The sequence below is a fragment of the Theropithecus gelada genome, chromosome 15 (genome assembly GCF_003255815.1).
Source record: "Theropithecus gelada isolate Dixy chromosome 15, Tgel_1.0, whole genome shotgun sequence".
Lineage (NCBI taxonomy): Eukaryota > Metazoa > Chordata > Mammalia > Primates > Cercopithecidae > Theropithecus > Theropithecus gelada.
This window is the reverse complement of record NC_037683.1, coordinates 109985413-110000328: the sequence shown is the minus strand read 5'-3', so window position 1 is coordinate 110000328 and position 14916 is coordinate 109985413. Positions and strand designations below refer to the sequence as shown.

The 14916-nt window shown below is 34.1% G+C and overlaps 1 protein-coding gene across 1 annotated transcript in view; it reads left to right on the top strand.

The window, feature by feature from the left end:
• Window positions 1-14916, top strand: part of ERCC6L2 (ERCC excision repair 6 like 2) — a 191260-nt gene that overhangs the window by 75680 nt on the left and 100664 nt on the right. The window contains exon 7 of the mRNA XM_025360047.1: window positions 10178-10300. Within this exon, the coding sequence (XP_025215832.1) occupies window positions 10178-10300 (123 nt within the window). The remainder of the gene's footprint in view (window positions 1-10177; window positions 10301-14916) is intronic.

Below are 14916 nucleotides of genomic sequence, written 5' to 3'. Positions count from 1 at the left end.
GTTTTTAATCATAATGTGGTAATCAGTTTTTACAGACACCAAAGTCTTAAGGACTACTATTAAGCAGATGCAGTAATATGTCTTACCATATTTATTTTCTCATCTGCTATGCAAAGAAGATAATAGTACCTTTTGAGTAGCAGAGATAGAATTTTGCAAAGCGTGAACACATTCTTTGAATTTTTGTTTCTATATTATTAGATATTACATTGTTGAAAATGTCATTACTGAAGGCTGTCGTATTAAAAAGATGTAAACCTCACTCTTGAGGGAAATGGGATTGCTGATAATTAAAGCTTTCTTAGGTTATTTTTAGTACCATTTTTGGATAATAAGATCTTCAGTAGGTTCAAAACTACACTAAAATAGGAAGGTTCTTGGGATCTCAAGTCAAGTTATTCACTCAGGAATATAGTAGTAAAAAGAAGATTAATATTGTCTATATTTTCATTCATTGAGAAAATGCTATAATATCCAATGTTGAAGGTTAATTAGCCTCCAGATCCCTGAGCCCTTTTAAGCAGAAACAAAAATGTACCAGTATTTCAAAGATAAAATTGTGTTCCTTGTTTTGGCATGTAGTTCTGATTTTAGGAGAGAGCTTTGTAAAGATAAGTGAGAGAGACCCCATTTCAAAACAGCACTTTGTGTTTTGTTTTGTTTTGTTTTTCAAAGCAAGCAAAAATCATACTTTTGAAGTGTGGTTCTGAACCACTCTCTCTGTACCTTTTTATCTCCCAGGGAGTTGACAAATAAGGTGGTAGACTTTTTTTTTCTTTTTGTCCTATAAGAAATAGACAGTTTTTGCTATGCCTTCTTCTGTTCTGGCCGAAGGGAAGGTTTGTTGCCCTTTCCCCAACCTCAGATTTACTCTGTATGTCGTGAGCTGACTGTGTGAGTAAAGGTGACTTGTAAAACTGTTGGCCGACAGAATTTAGAAAGGAATGCATGTAAAAACAGAAAGCTTTCCCAGAGTGGTATTTCATTTCTGAAATGCAATTTTTGGCCTTTCACTATTTTAGAGGTGACTGATTTAAATATTTGTTTTTGTTCTTTTCATCTATAAGCAATTTTAGAACTGTTCCACAATAAAACATGTTCTGGCTTTTTCTTTGCAGATAAGTTACAAAACCTTCATTGTAAATTTGTCTTTAGTCTTCTGTGAATTAATATTTTGATAGACCTCTGCTGGACCACTATAGTGTGATAAGATGGCTAGATCTCCACCCAAAATACATATTTCCTTTGCCTTCTTAGAGTTTGGGCTAGCTGACAGAGACTGCATTTCCCGAGTCTCCTTGCATGTCAGTGGAGCTTGTGACTGGGTTCCGCCAACAGAAATGAGGGTAGGAGTGATGAGTGCCATTTATAGTCCTGGTCCATAAAAATACACCTGTGCTGTTCTTCATATCCTTCCTTAACTGTCTTTTGTATATTGACGCATTATTGCTAGCATTACCATGATGCCTATTAGTATATTTTAATTAATATAATTAATATATAGCTAAGAGTTTGTTAGTGGTTTTAGCTAGCTTCTCCAGTTAGTTTGTATTCTCAACTAAAGTTTATTATTTCAGCTTAAGTTTTTTGGGACTGGGTGGATGAGTAGTGTTAAGAGGTAGGGTAGATGATTTAAATGAGATACAAAGATTTTAAAAAATCATTAGTGGGTTTAGTGAATTAAGTAAAGCTAATCTATAATTAGAGTTTATAAGTTTAGCCACCACCTATGAAACATCTTCCAAAGAAATCATTAGTGGGTTTAGTGAATTAAGTAAAGCTAATCTATAATTAGAGTTTATAAATTTAGCCACCACCCATGAAACATCTTCCAAAGATCTGAGATTCTTAAATACAAGATACGTTTCACATGTCTTTGTTTTAGAGAATTTGACAAATAAAGTTAGAATTAAGATTGTATATCACCTTGGATAGATGAACAAATTGAATTATGAATTTGTACAATTAGGAATATAATTTTCCTATAATGAAACAATCCGTAGGTGAGTTATGAGCAAATCAGTGGATTAGATCTTATATGACCTCATTTAAATTGTTACGGTATCTAGTAGGTATCTCTTTTGCCTTTTCAGTAGCCTTTGAGGACCAGTTACCTACAATTAAAAAGAATGTATCTATCAATATGGTCTGTGTGTGTGTATACATATGTGTATCTTCAATTCTTTAATTAAGATACACTTAATTAAACAGTAAAATGCACAGATCTCAGGTGTACTGCTTAATGAGCTTTGACAAATGTGTCTGTCTGTGTAACTAATATGCTAATCAAAATATAGGACAATTCCATTACCTTAAAACGTTTTTTCATGCCCCTTTCCGGTCAATATGCCAATTACCTATACTTCTAATTATAAATTTTCTGTGATCAGTGTTAAATTATATTCCAAAAGGTAGTCAGAACCCAACATGTTATGCTTATTTACACCATCAAGGAATTCAGTAAGTTCTAATCTGAGATTATTTTTAATAGAAAACATAACTTTAAAAATATTTATAAAATGAAAATTGTGAACATGCATCAAAGATCTTTTACTTAGGTGGTGTTAACAATAGATAGTTCAATGCCTAAACTCGGTCATTTGTGGAGTATCCTTTCTCTTTCTTTTAATTTATGTTCTACATCAGTCAGTTTGCTCACATTAATCTCTCACTGGATTCTTCAGTAGCTGATTATTTTCTACTTTTTTCTCAACCATGCTCCTTCAGCACATCTAACTACCTCTTCCCTGCCACCCCAAATCAGCTTGATTTCGTACTACTGAATGATAGAAATACTCTTTCATCTAGACTGTTCCAGCATCTGGAAATAGCCTTTCATCTAGACTATTCCAGCATCTTGGTATTTAGTAGGTAATAAATATATTTTTATTGAATGCGTTAGTGAATTTTAAGTTGAATTGGGTAACAGTATGGTTCTATGGTTATAACTTACATTATCTATATTTGCCAGGCTCTGTGATAAACATTCTCCATTAAACTTTCGTGTTAATTAAGTATTCTTGCCTCTATTTAATTGGTGAAAATATTGACATTTATAGAAAAGTTATGTAAATTGCCCAATGTCACACAGCTAGTATGAAGCTGGTCAGACACCAAAGTCTTTGGGATAAGTCCTGCAAATTGAAATGCAAATTTTGTTAGAATATTTTCAAACTTAGGACAAGTTTTAACCATCCTATTTGTCATTTTTTAATAATATTTTAGAAAACATAATTTGCAAAAGCTACTTTGTGTATTATATACAAGATCATATGCAAGGAACAAAGCCTTCTTACCTTAAGGAATGATGCCAGAGAAATAGGTCATGTGTTTTTGTTTTTTCTGACAATGTCTCGCTCTTCTGCCCAGGCTGGAGTGCAGTGGTGCAATCTTGGCTCACTGCAGCCTTGACCTCCTGGGCTCAAGTGATCCTCCCACCTCAGTCTCCCCAGTAGCTGGAACTACAGATGCGCACTACCAGGCCTGGGTAATTTTTGTATTTTTTGTGGAGGTGGGATTTCACCATGCTGCTCAGGCTGGCCTTAAACTCCTGAGCTTGCCCGCCTCTGCCTCCCAAAGTGCTGGGATTAAAAATAGCTACTGTTTGTCTGTAATCCCAGCACTTTGGGGGCTGAGGTGAGTGGATCACCAGAGGTTGGGAGTTCAAGACCAGCCTGACCAACATGGAGAAACCCTGTCTCTACTAAAAGTACAAAATTAGCCGGGCATGGTAGCATAAGTTTGTAATCCCAGCTAACTCAGGAGGCTGAGGCAGGAGAATCACTTACACCTGGGAGGTGGAGGCTGCGGTGCTCTCCAGCCTAGGCAACGAGAGTGAAACTCCGTCTCCAAAAAAACAAAAAGCTCTTGTTTATTGAATTATTGATATTTACTGACTTGACACTTTACATACATACTTTGTAATTTTTTTCAAGAATAAAAATAATTCTGATTACACCATAATACGCAAATGCATTCATATAAAAATGCAAGCTGTAATTTTTAAATTGAAGTTAAATCCACACAACATTAATTCGTTATTTAAAATGATTGATTGAGTGCATTTAATGCATTCAGAATGTTGTGCAACTCCCACCTCTTTCTAGTTTCTGGGTTGTTCCCACTTTTAGTTATTATGAATAATGCTTCTGTAAACATTTGTGTACAAACATTTCTCCTGTGTGTATTCCTAGAATTGGAATTACTGGGTTTTATGGTAATTCAGTGTGTCTTTTTTTTTGTCGAGGAACTGCAATACTGTTTTCCGCAATGGCTAAAACATTTTACATTCCTACCAACAATTGTCCAGGTTTCCTATGCCTCCGCATCATTGCCAGCACTTGTTATTTTTTGGTTTTCTTCGTTATAGCCATCCTACTATGTGTGAAGTGGTATTTCATTACAGTTTTGATTTGCATTTCTGTAATGGCCAGTGATGTTGAACATCTTTTCATGTGCTTTTTTGGCCCTTTGTATATCTTTAGAGAAAGAAATATGTATTTCAGTCTTTTGCCTGTTTTTTAATTTCATTGTCTTCTTTATTGTTGAGTTGTAAGAATTCTTTATATATTTTAGATACTAATCCCTCATCAGATATGTGATTTGCAAATATTTTCTCCCATTCTGTAGTTGTCTTTTTATTTTCTTGTTATTTTACTTTGATGCACAAAAGTTAGGTTTTATGAAGTCCAGTCTGTTTTTTTATTTGGTTGAACAAGTTATAATTTTAATGTATATGTAAATAAATTTTAAAAATAGGACTATTATTTCCATATGTTATTCTGCTCTTTGCTTTTTTTCACTTAAACATGGGTCTTGGAGATCTTTTTATGTTGGTACGTAAGGATTGTCCTCATTCATTAATTAATAAATTACCACATACTATAGGTGATATGTTGTAACTTCACCATTCCTCTAGGGACCTAGGGAGAAGGATTTTGGGGTTTTTGCCTATTTTAGGAAATGGCAAATAGTGAATATCTGTAGGATAGAATCCTAAGAGTATTTCTGTATAGGATAGATTCCTAAAAGTCAAATTTCTGGGTAAAGTGTATAAATCTTTTTTTTTTTTTTTTCTTTTGAAATAAGGTCTTGCTCCGTCGCCCAGGCTGGAGCACCGTGGTGACCTCGGCTCACAGCAACCTCTGCCTCCTCTTCAAGTGATTCTCATGCCTCAGCCTCCCAGGTAGCTGGGATTATAGGCATGTGCCACCACACTTGGCTAATTTTTGTATTTTTTAGTAGAAGCAGGGTTTCACCATGTTGGCCAGGCTGGGCTTGAACTCCTGACCTCAAGTGATCCACCCACCTAGGCTTCCCAGAGCGCTGGGATTCCACGTGTGAACCACTGTACCCAGCCAGATTTGTCTATTTCTTTTAATCTGCCAGTTTTACCTTCATATATTTCGAAGCTCTGTTTCAGGGTCACAAACCTTTATGGTTGTTATATCTTCCTTATGAATTGACTGGTTTTTTTTTACTATGAAATGTCCCTTGTAGACAGCTCTTTTATTCATTCTGACAGTCTCTGATATTTAATTGGAATATTTAGTTCATTTACATTTAATGTCATTCTTATGTTTGGATTTGGATATAACATTTGCTTTCTGTTCGTTCGGAAACAGTCTGATTTGAACAGTTTGAACAACCTGTTTTCTGTTCTTCTTTCCTGCCTGCCTTTGGGTTGATACGATATTTTTTAGAATTTGATTTTAATTTTTCTATTGACTTTTTATCTATACTTCTTTGCTTTTTATTTTTAGTGGTTCCTCTAGTGATAAAATATACATTCTCAACTTTTTGCCGTGTGCCTAATAATGTACTGCTTCTGGTAAAATATGTTTCTTGTAATAGGTCATTCTATTCTCATTTTAAGGAATCTAAGTTAGGAATGCTACGTGTAATGCCTAAGATACCTAGCTGATAACTACCTAATACCTAAATTTCAAAGGTTAAACCAAACTTATATTTGCAGAATATAGCCAGTTTGGTTTTGGTATATATTATTTCCTTTTTTAAATCTCTGTGTTCTGTGTCCTAACATTTTGTTTAAGAGTTCGGCTTCTATATGAGTAAGAGAAACTGGCTTGTAAATTTCCTGTATTATAATGTACTTGTCAGATTTTCTTATCAAAGTTATGCCAAACTCACAAAACGAGGTAAGAATATTTTCCCCTTTTTCTAAACCCTGAAAGGGTCTGTTGTGGATTAGCATTACATTTTTCTTAAGCATTAGGTAGAATTTGTTGGTGAAACTATCTGGCCCTAAACTTTTCTTTGTAGAAGGTTTATAATTACATATTCAGGTTTATTTCATGGTTTTATGAGTATGTAGATTTCCTTTTCTTGTGTCGGTTTTTGATAAGTTCTATTTCTACGTTTCCTCTAAATGTTTACATTTATTGGCAAAGCATTATTATGGGTTATACATATTTTTTGTTTGCCTTTTTTTTTTCTCTATTATCTTTATCAATTTTGCCAGGAGTTTATTTAAAAAATTCTTTCAAAGTATGATCATTTGGCATTGTTGATCATTTTCATTGTATTTTTTAGTAATCTCTGCTTTCTGTGTTAAATTTTCTGTTATTTTCTTAAGTTTTTGAGATAGATTCTTTGATAACTGATTAATAGTCCCTCTTCTTTCCTAATACAGATGCTCCTTGACTTCACAGTGGGGTTATATCCCCATAAATATATGCTATAGCTTAGCCTGTCCTACCTTAAATATGCTCAGAACACTTAACATTAGCATGTAGTTGGGCGAAATCATCTAACACAATGCCTATTTCATACCGAAGTATTGAATCTGATGTCGTTTATTGAATATTTTACTAAAAGTGAAAAACAATGATTGTATGGGTACTTGATTTACAGTTCTACTGAATGCGTATTACTTTTACACCATTGTAAATTGAAAAATTGCAAGTTGAGCTATTATAATAAGTTGAGGACTGTCTGTAATATTCATTTAAGTCCCTAAGGTACAGCTTTAGCCGTACTCTACAAATTCAACACGTATTGTTACTCATTATTTAATTCAAATATTTTATAATTTATATTGTGAGTTCTTTGAACTCTGTTCCTTACTGTCCAAACATTTGGAGATTTTCTGCTTATATTTTTGTTATTTCTAGTTTCTTGTATTGTGATCAAAAAACATATTCTGTATGGTTTCTGTCTATTGAAATGTATTGAGACTTCAGTGGCCTGGCATACGTCAACCTTTTTTTTGTTGAGACAGAGTTTCACTCTTGTTGCCCAAACTGGAGTGCAATGGCACGATCTTGGCTCACCGCAACCTCCGCCTGGGTTCAAGTGATTCTTCTGCCTCAGCCTTCCGAGTAGCTGGGATTATAGGCACGTGCCACCATGCCCAGCTATTTTTTTGTATTTTTAGTAGAAATGGGGTTTCACCATGTTAGCCAGGCTGGTTTCGAACTCCTGACCTCAGGTGATAGGCCCTCCTCGGCCTCCCAAAGTGCTGGGATTACAGGTGTGAGCCACTGCACCAGGCCCCATATGTCAACTTTGGTAACTATTTCGTGGGTACTTGAACTGAAACTGCTTTGCAGTAGTGTGCAGTGTTCTAGCAAATGTTCACTAGGTCAAGGCTGACAATCGTTTTAAAGTCTTCTATATCTTTACTGATTATTTTGTTTGTTCTTGCTGAGTTATTTTAAAATCTACCATTGTGCTTGTGGATTTGTCTACTTTTATTTCAGTAAATTTTTCTTTATTGATAAATTTAGACTTCTTAAAATTTCCAAGTGAACTAATTTTATTATCAATATTAAGTTAAAGTGTGCCTCTTTAATTTCATAATAGTTTTTTGCCTCAGCATCTTTGTCTGATACGAATATAGCTGTATCAATTTTCTTTGATTTTTGTTTACATGGTCTGTCATTTTTATTTTCTAATTAGAACTTTATCCCTTTTTTTTAAGAAGTTTTTCTTGTAAATGGCAAGGAAATATATTTTATTTGGACAATCTTTATCTTTTGTTTAGACTGTTCAGTCCATTTCCATATAATGTGCTTTCTAATATATTTGGATTTAAACTTAGTATTTTACTGTTTGCTTTTTATTTATTCCATGTCACGTTTTTCCCACTTTTTTTGTGTCCTTTTGGACAGATTGTTTCCTATAACTTTATTGTCCCCTTTTATTAGGTACACATTCTTTTATTCTATTAATTGTTACCCTAGAGATGACAATAGATACCATTGATTTATCATAATCTAACATAAATTAGTACTTTAATTTCCTCCCTACAGCATAGTGACCTCAGAATATTATAACTACACTTGTGCTCCTTCCGACTAGTATACATTTGTTGTCATAGCTTTTAATCTGTTGATTTCAACAAAACTTTTTTATTGTTTCATAATGTCAATCAATATACATATATATTTTGTATATATTTACCATTTTGTTGCTCTTAATTTTTCCCTGTGTCACCACCGGTCTTCTATCTAGAGTCATTTTCCTTGTACCTGAAAACATTCTTTAGATAGTTTCTTTAGTGTGGCTCTTTTGGTGACGAATTGGCTCACTTTTTGGTTGTCTGAAAATCTTTACCCTTCATTCTTGAATATCATCCGTAGGTATAAAAATATACGTTGCTTTTATTATCACTTTGAAAATATTCTGTAGTACCTTCCATTCTTTTCCTGCAAGGTCAGCTACTTGTCTATTTGTTTGTTTGTTTGGTTGGTTTTGGTTTTTTTTTTTTTTGAGATAGGGTCTTGCTGTGTGGCCCAGGCTGGAGTACAGTGGTACAGTGGTGCCGTGGCGGCTCACTGCAGCCTCATTCTCCTGGGCTCGAGCAATCCTCCTACTTCAGCTTTCCAAGTAGCTAGTGATATAAGCACGAGCCACCCTGTGCCCAGCTAATTTTTGTAATTTTTGTAGAGATGGGGTTTTGTCATGTTGCCCAGGCTGGTCTCGAATTCCTGGGCTCAAATGATCTGCTTGCCTTGGCCTCCCAAAGTGCTGGGATTACATGTGTGAGCCACCGTGGCCAGACCGGTTGTTGCTTTTTTGTAGGTGATCTGTTGTTGTTTTTTCTGGCTGCTTTTAACAAACATTTTTCTGTCTCAAGTTGTTTCAGTGAAGCACCTGCTTGTGGTTTTTTGTTAGTTGGTTTTTGGTTTTCATTTTGTTTTGGTTTTGGTTCTTAGAAGAAGATTTTGAATCTGTGGCTTGATTTTTTTTAAAATCAGTTAAGTTTTCAGCTTTTATTTCTTCAGACACTTCTCCTGTATCACTTATTTTCTTCTATCGTTTGGGATTCAGACTAGGTATCCACACCCTTGTTAAGTATACTTTTTTCTATAATTTTTCTGATTCTCGCATAGTTTTTTGTTTTATATAGTTTTTCTTCTTATATAATTTATTTTTGTAAGGTAATGATCAGTTATTTTCTTCCATATGGATACCTCATATACCTTTCTTCCCAATCTTTAAAACAACCCTGCCAAAATTATTTTTTGCCATTTTTACAAATATTATTCAGAGAGGTTAACTACCTTGTCCAAGTTCATAGAGCAGCCAAGCAATCAGAGCCAACATTTGATTCAAAGTCTAATCAATTCAGTATTTCTTGCTCTTTATTATATGAGGTTGTGATTCCTTTTTTCTGTCTGTTTTTCTCACTTGATTTCTGGAGATGAGCTGTTACTCAAAATGTTGTATATATTAATGAATTAGTCTATCTTAAAATAACATTTTGCCTTTTCACATATATTTATTAGATAAATAGAAATGTACAAATTTATGGGCCAAATATTATCCCCTTAAGGAGTTTATTTTCTATATGGAAACAAGAATGTATACAGTTTATTCTAATAGAGGATATGAAGAGATAGTTTCCATGGTTAGAAACAAATAAGAAAGTAGTGTCTCAAGTGATGGAGTTAAGAAAGAATTCGTTGGGTAGGTAGAAGTTATCGTGAAAAGAGGGTAATGTGAGATTTTTGTTTGTTTGTTTACAAGTGTGAAAAATACTGTTTGTTATTAGAATTAAAGAAAATTTGTATTAATATTTCACATTCTATTTTTCCCCCCAACAAATCTCTTTGTACATACTTTGTCACTAATTGAATAGTCATGTAAGCAGTGAAATTTTGTACGTCATGATACATTATACACAGTGATTGAAAAAGTCCTTTTTCTCCAGGTTATTTCATTTCTGGCTGCAGTTTTGCATAAAAAGGGAACTCGTGAGGATATTGAAAATAACATGCCAGAGTTTTTACTAAGAAGCATGAAGAAGGAGCCCCCTTCTTCTACAGCAAAAAAGGTAAAATCTCTAGACATTTTTGACTCATGATGCTGGTATTGCAAAAGCACATAGAAATATTTAAATATCACACATTGAAATGTATTAGTATAAATTTTAAAACCTAAGAATTTAAAGATGTTATTAAAATATTTGTTTTATAGTTCTAATTTTTGAAAGATTACCAATTTTATTCCCAAGTTAAATTTGATTGACTATCATAATGGCAAAACGGAATTTCAGCTTGGGTTTGCTTTGGGGTTTTAATCTGTTGCTTGGCTGGATTTACATAATTTACTTAGGTTGATTTGTTAAACTTCCATGAATGTATATGTAAAGTTAATTGAAACCTTCTTTATATTGTTTTTTATTTATGTGAGAATGTAAAGGTGATAGTTATAGATATTGGTAACAAAAGTGCTTCATGAACTTATTTCAAGTTGTCTAGCTGACTAATTGCATCCAAAAAATATGAAATAAGTTCTACCAATACAGGAAAGTTGCAATCAGAAAGACTAGGTCTGTGCTTACTTGTCTCTGCCCTTATGTCTGTGAATGCTATTCATATCCATCCTTCAGTTTTCTCCTTCATAAATGTATGCTTATGAATATGTTATATATAATTCTTACCAAAAAGATTTCAAATAACCAATGAAATATAAAAAGGTATATTATACTTACATGTCTTTTAAAAAATACTACCCTCAGCCTCGCGGAAACCAGATAAGAATAAAAGTGAAGTGATTTTATGAAATCTTTTATCATATTTGGTAATGAACTACTTACTGTAAGTTTTAAAACAGACTCTTTCATACAAGCCTTAAATACAAGATTGCTGAGAAGTCCAAGTTTACTCTTGTCTATCATAAAGACCATTTCAACGCAGACTTTTCAGAACTGCTGGCTCCAGATATTATAATTGTTGTCATTTTAAATTCTCTTAGTTTTTCAGTAGCATAAATGCATCCTGAGTATCAGATTCAATGTGATCCTGAAGATAATAATGGTACTTAATGTATTTTAAGTATTCAATAGCTCAAGTACTGTTTTTAGCTCTGAATTCAGTTGTTCCCTGGTTCTCAATGTCACTACCGAGCCTTTATATATCTCTTTTATGCCACTGTGACAGCAGACAGGAGAGAGAGCAAAAGAGGGAAAAGTAATATTTTAAATATATTAAAATACTTAAAGATATTTAAAATATTATAGAACAAGAATGGGCCAGGCACAGTGGTTCATGCCTGTAATCCCAGTACTTTGGGAGGCCAAGGAAGGTGAATTGCTTGAGCCCAAGAGTTAAAGACCAGCTTGGGCAACATGTCAAAACATCTTTCCTACTAAAAATACAGAAAATTAGCTAGGTGTGGTGGTGTGTGCCAGTAGTCCCAGGTACTTCAGAGGCTGAAGTGGGAGGATCACCTGAGTCTGGGGAGGTTGAGGCTGCGGTGAGCCATGTTTGCACCACTGCACTCCAGCCAGGGGAATAAAGCGAGACCCCTGTCTCAAAAAAAAAAAAAAAACAAAAAAAGAACAAGAATGAAAGAAAATAAAGTTAACAAAGATACTCATTTGATAATGTGGTAAAATATGCTTGTAATAGTTACCTCATTTGACTCAAATTCCTCTCTTACCTTTCTTTTTCTTCCTCTTTATATATATATATGCATATGTGTGTGTATGTATGCATATGTGGTGTATCATATCTCTCTCACACACACACACAAACATACATATACAGTTGTCTCTTGGTATCCATGTAGGATTGGTTTCAGGACCTCTCTTGGGTACCAAAATGTGTGGATTCTCAAGTCCTTGATATAAAATAGTGTATTTACATATAACCTATTATCCTCCCATATACTTTAAATCATCTGCAGTTTACTTAGTGCAATGTAAAGTCTACATAAATAGCTTTTATATTGTTTTGTTTAGGAAATAATGACAAGGTCTGTGTACATGTTTAGTGCAGATGGAATTTTTTAGTATTTCAATTTGTAGTTAGTTGAATCCACTGTTATGAAACCCACAGATATGGAGGAACAACTGTAAATTCCTTGCTATAATGTACATCGCTATTTACCTTCTTCAGTTGATTTCTTAATTTATTTGTTTTCAGTCTTTTTGTATTCTAATAAATTACCTTAAAGCTGTAAGTGGTCCTTTGGGCCAGGCATGGTTACTCACACCTGTAATCCCAGCACTTTGGGAGGCTGACGCGGGAGGATCGTCCAGGAGTTTGAGACCAGCCTGGGCACCATAAGGAGACCCTGTCTTTACAGAAAATAAAAAAAATAAAACAGCCAGTTGTGGTAGTGTGTGCCGGTGGTCTCAGTTACTGGGGAGACTGAGGTGAGAGAATCTCATGAGCCCGGGAGTTCTAGGCTGCAGTGAGCCGTGACCATGCCACTGCACTGCAGCCTGGGCAACAGAGAAGACCCTGTCTCAGAAAAAAGTTCCTTTCAGTACTCCTTTGGCTGTGTTCTATAGTTTTTAACATGTAGTCTTTTCATTAGTCTTTTCTAAATTATCTGTGGCCCCAATTTTTATTCTCTTTTACCCAAGTACTATTTAAAAGAGAAGTTTTAAAATTTCGAAGTGAATAGCTATTGTTGGGGCACAGGATGATAGGAGGGCTGAACCCTTTTTGACAATTTCTAGTTTTGTTGCATCAGATAAAGCCTTGATATTTTTTTAATTGTGATTACATCCATGAATCAGTTTTTATGCTTTGATGTTGTGCATGGTGTAGTCTCTGTTGTTTTAAAATATTGCTTATGTTGTGCATTCTTTGTAATCATGGTCACATGGTTTTATATATTTCTATTTAATCATGTTTGTTAATTGCATTGTTAAAATGTTTAATAGTGTTATTTTCTTTTTGTCTGAGCATTTGGATCTGGAAAGAAGTATGTTAAATTTTCTTGTTATGACTTTCACTTTATTTCTCTTTGTGTTCATACCAACTTTTGCATAATGTCTTCCGTTAATTCTTCAGAGGCCAGGTGTGGTGGTTTGTGCCTGTAGTCCCAGCTACTCAGGGGGCTGAGGTAGGAGGATCACTTGAGCTCAGGAGGTTGAGGCTGCAGTGAGCCATGATTGTGCCACTGCACTCCCGCTTGGGTGACAGAGTGGGACTGTGTCTCAGAAAAAGAAAAAAATTCTTCGGTAAATTTTATGTGTTTGTATGTTGCTCTCACACTTGATTATCCATAGGCTTATCTGCCTATAGAATTTTAAGTTCAAAATTTTCTTTTATAATGACAAAACTCATTTTATTATCTTCTGTCACTCCATGTTGCAGATGAGAGTTCAATGTCAACCTGACTTTTTTCCTTGGAAAGAATTTTTTTTAATTGTTTGGAAGTATTAAGGATTTTTTTAATTGATGAAATTCGGAAATTTCCACAAGCCCTAACAGTCACTGTAGAATTCTTCCACATAAATTTTGCTTTAGAAAAATACATACAGTGCTTTATGCAGGGAAGGTTGCATACTGATGCTAGAATCAGTTTCTTTGATGACTGATGTAACTTTTCCTTCTTAAAATTACTTGGCCATTTTTTTTCTTCACTCAGTCTTTCCAACTACCTTAGCTGTTTTGTTGAGTTTTGTTTTGCTTATCGTTGTTTTTTAGGTTCCTTCTAGGAAAAGTAAAGTTTTTAGTGGGGGAGGGCAGGGGGAGGTTTCGCTTTCAGAGGTGTAGGATGGGTTGCTCAGTTCTTCAGGTGTGCCAGTTCTCATCTGCTCCTGCACTGTTCTGACCTGCTGGTGCTGCCCTTCCAGGCATTCTACCACTATTATGGATTTATTAGGTTTGTTCTTTTGTTTCATTGGCATCAACACAAACATGTGTTGAGTTAGTCATTTGAACTGGAATTTAGAGTTTTTAATGGAATCACCAGTGACATTCTACAGTATTTCCCAGAAGTAAATACAAACAAAAATGGTATCTTTGAAAGTTTTGAAAGATAAATTTGTATTGGTTCATTTAAAACAATGTATGTTTTAAAAAGACAGTTTATGAAATGGAGAAGAAATCAATTCTTTTGTATTTATTATGCTAATGCCACAATTACAATTGAATTCTGAAAAATTAATGGTGAAGCTTGTTGAAGAAAGCTCTTTAATGAACTGAGTGTTAAAAATTAAGGAGTGGTGGGTCTAAGGTATGTGTGTGTGATACGATCCATCTCATATACATTTAAAAACTTTTCAAGTGTGAATAAATCATCTAAGAATGCATGAATGTTTTGTGCCAAGAATAAATTCTTAAAGGAAAAGACACAAGCTCTACATTTTAAACATTGATTTTTGGAGTGGCTCTTTAGATGTGGGCTAAGTTTTGATTGAAATTCAGTTTTTATGAATCATAGTAAATTTATTATAAAATATTTTCTTGCATGATGAAGCTTTAGAGATTCTAAGTAAAATTCATAATTAATGCAAAAGAGGAGGATTTTTGTAGCAATCATAATACGAGCATCAGAAACAATTTCAATGACAATTTAACAAAAATATTTTATTTTATTTACTATACACTATTTTTTTAGTTCTTCATATGTACCAAGAGGATTATGTTGCACATGATGCTCCCATGAGCATCCTTATGCATATATCTTGACAACTTTTGCAACAAT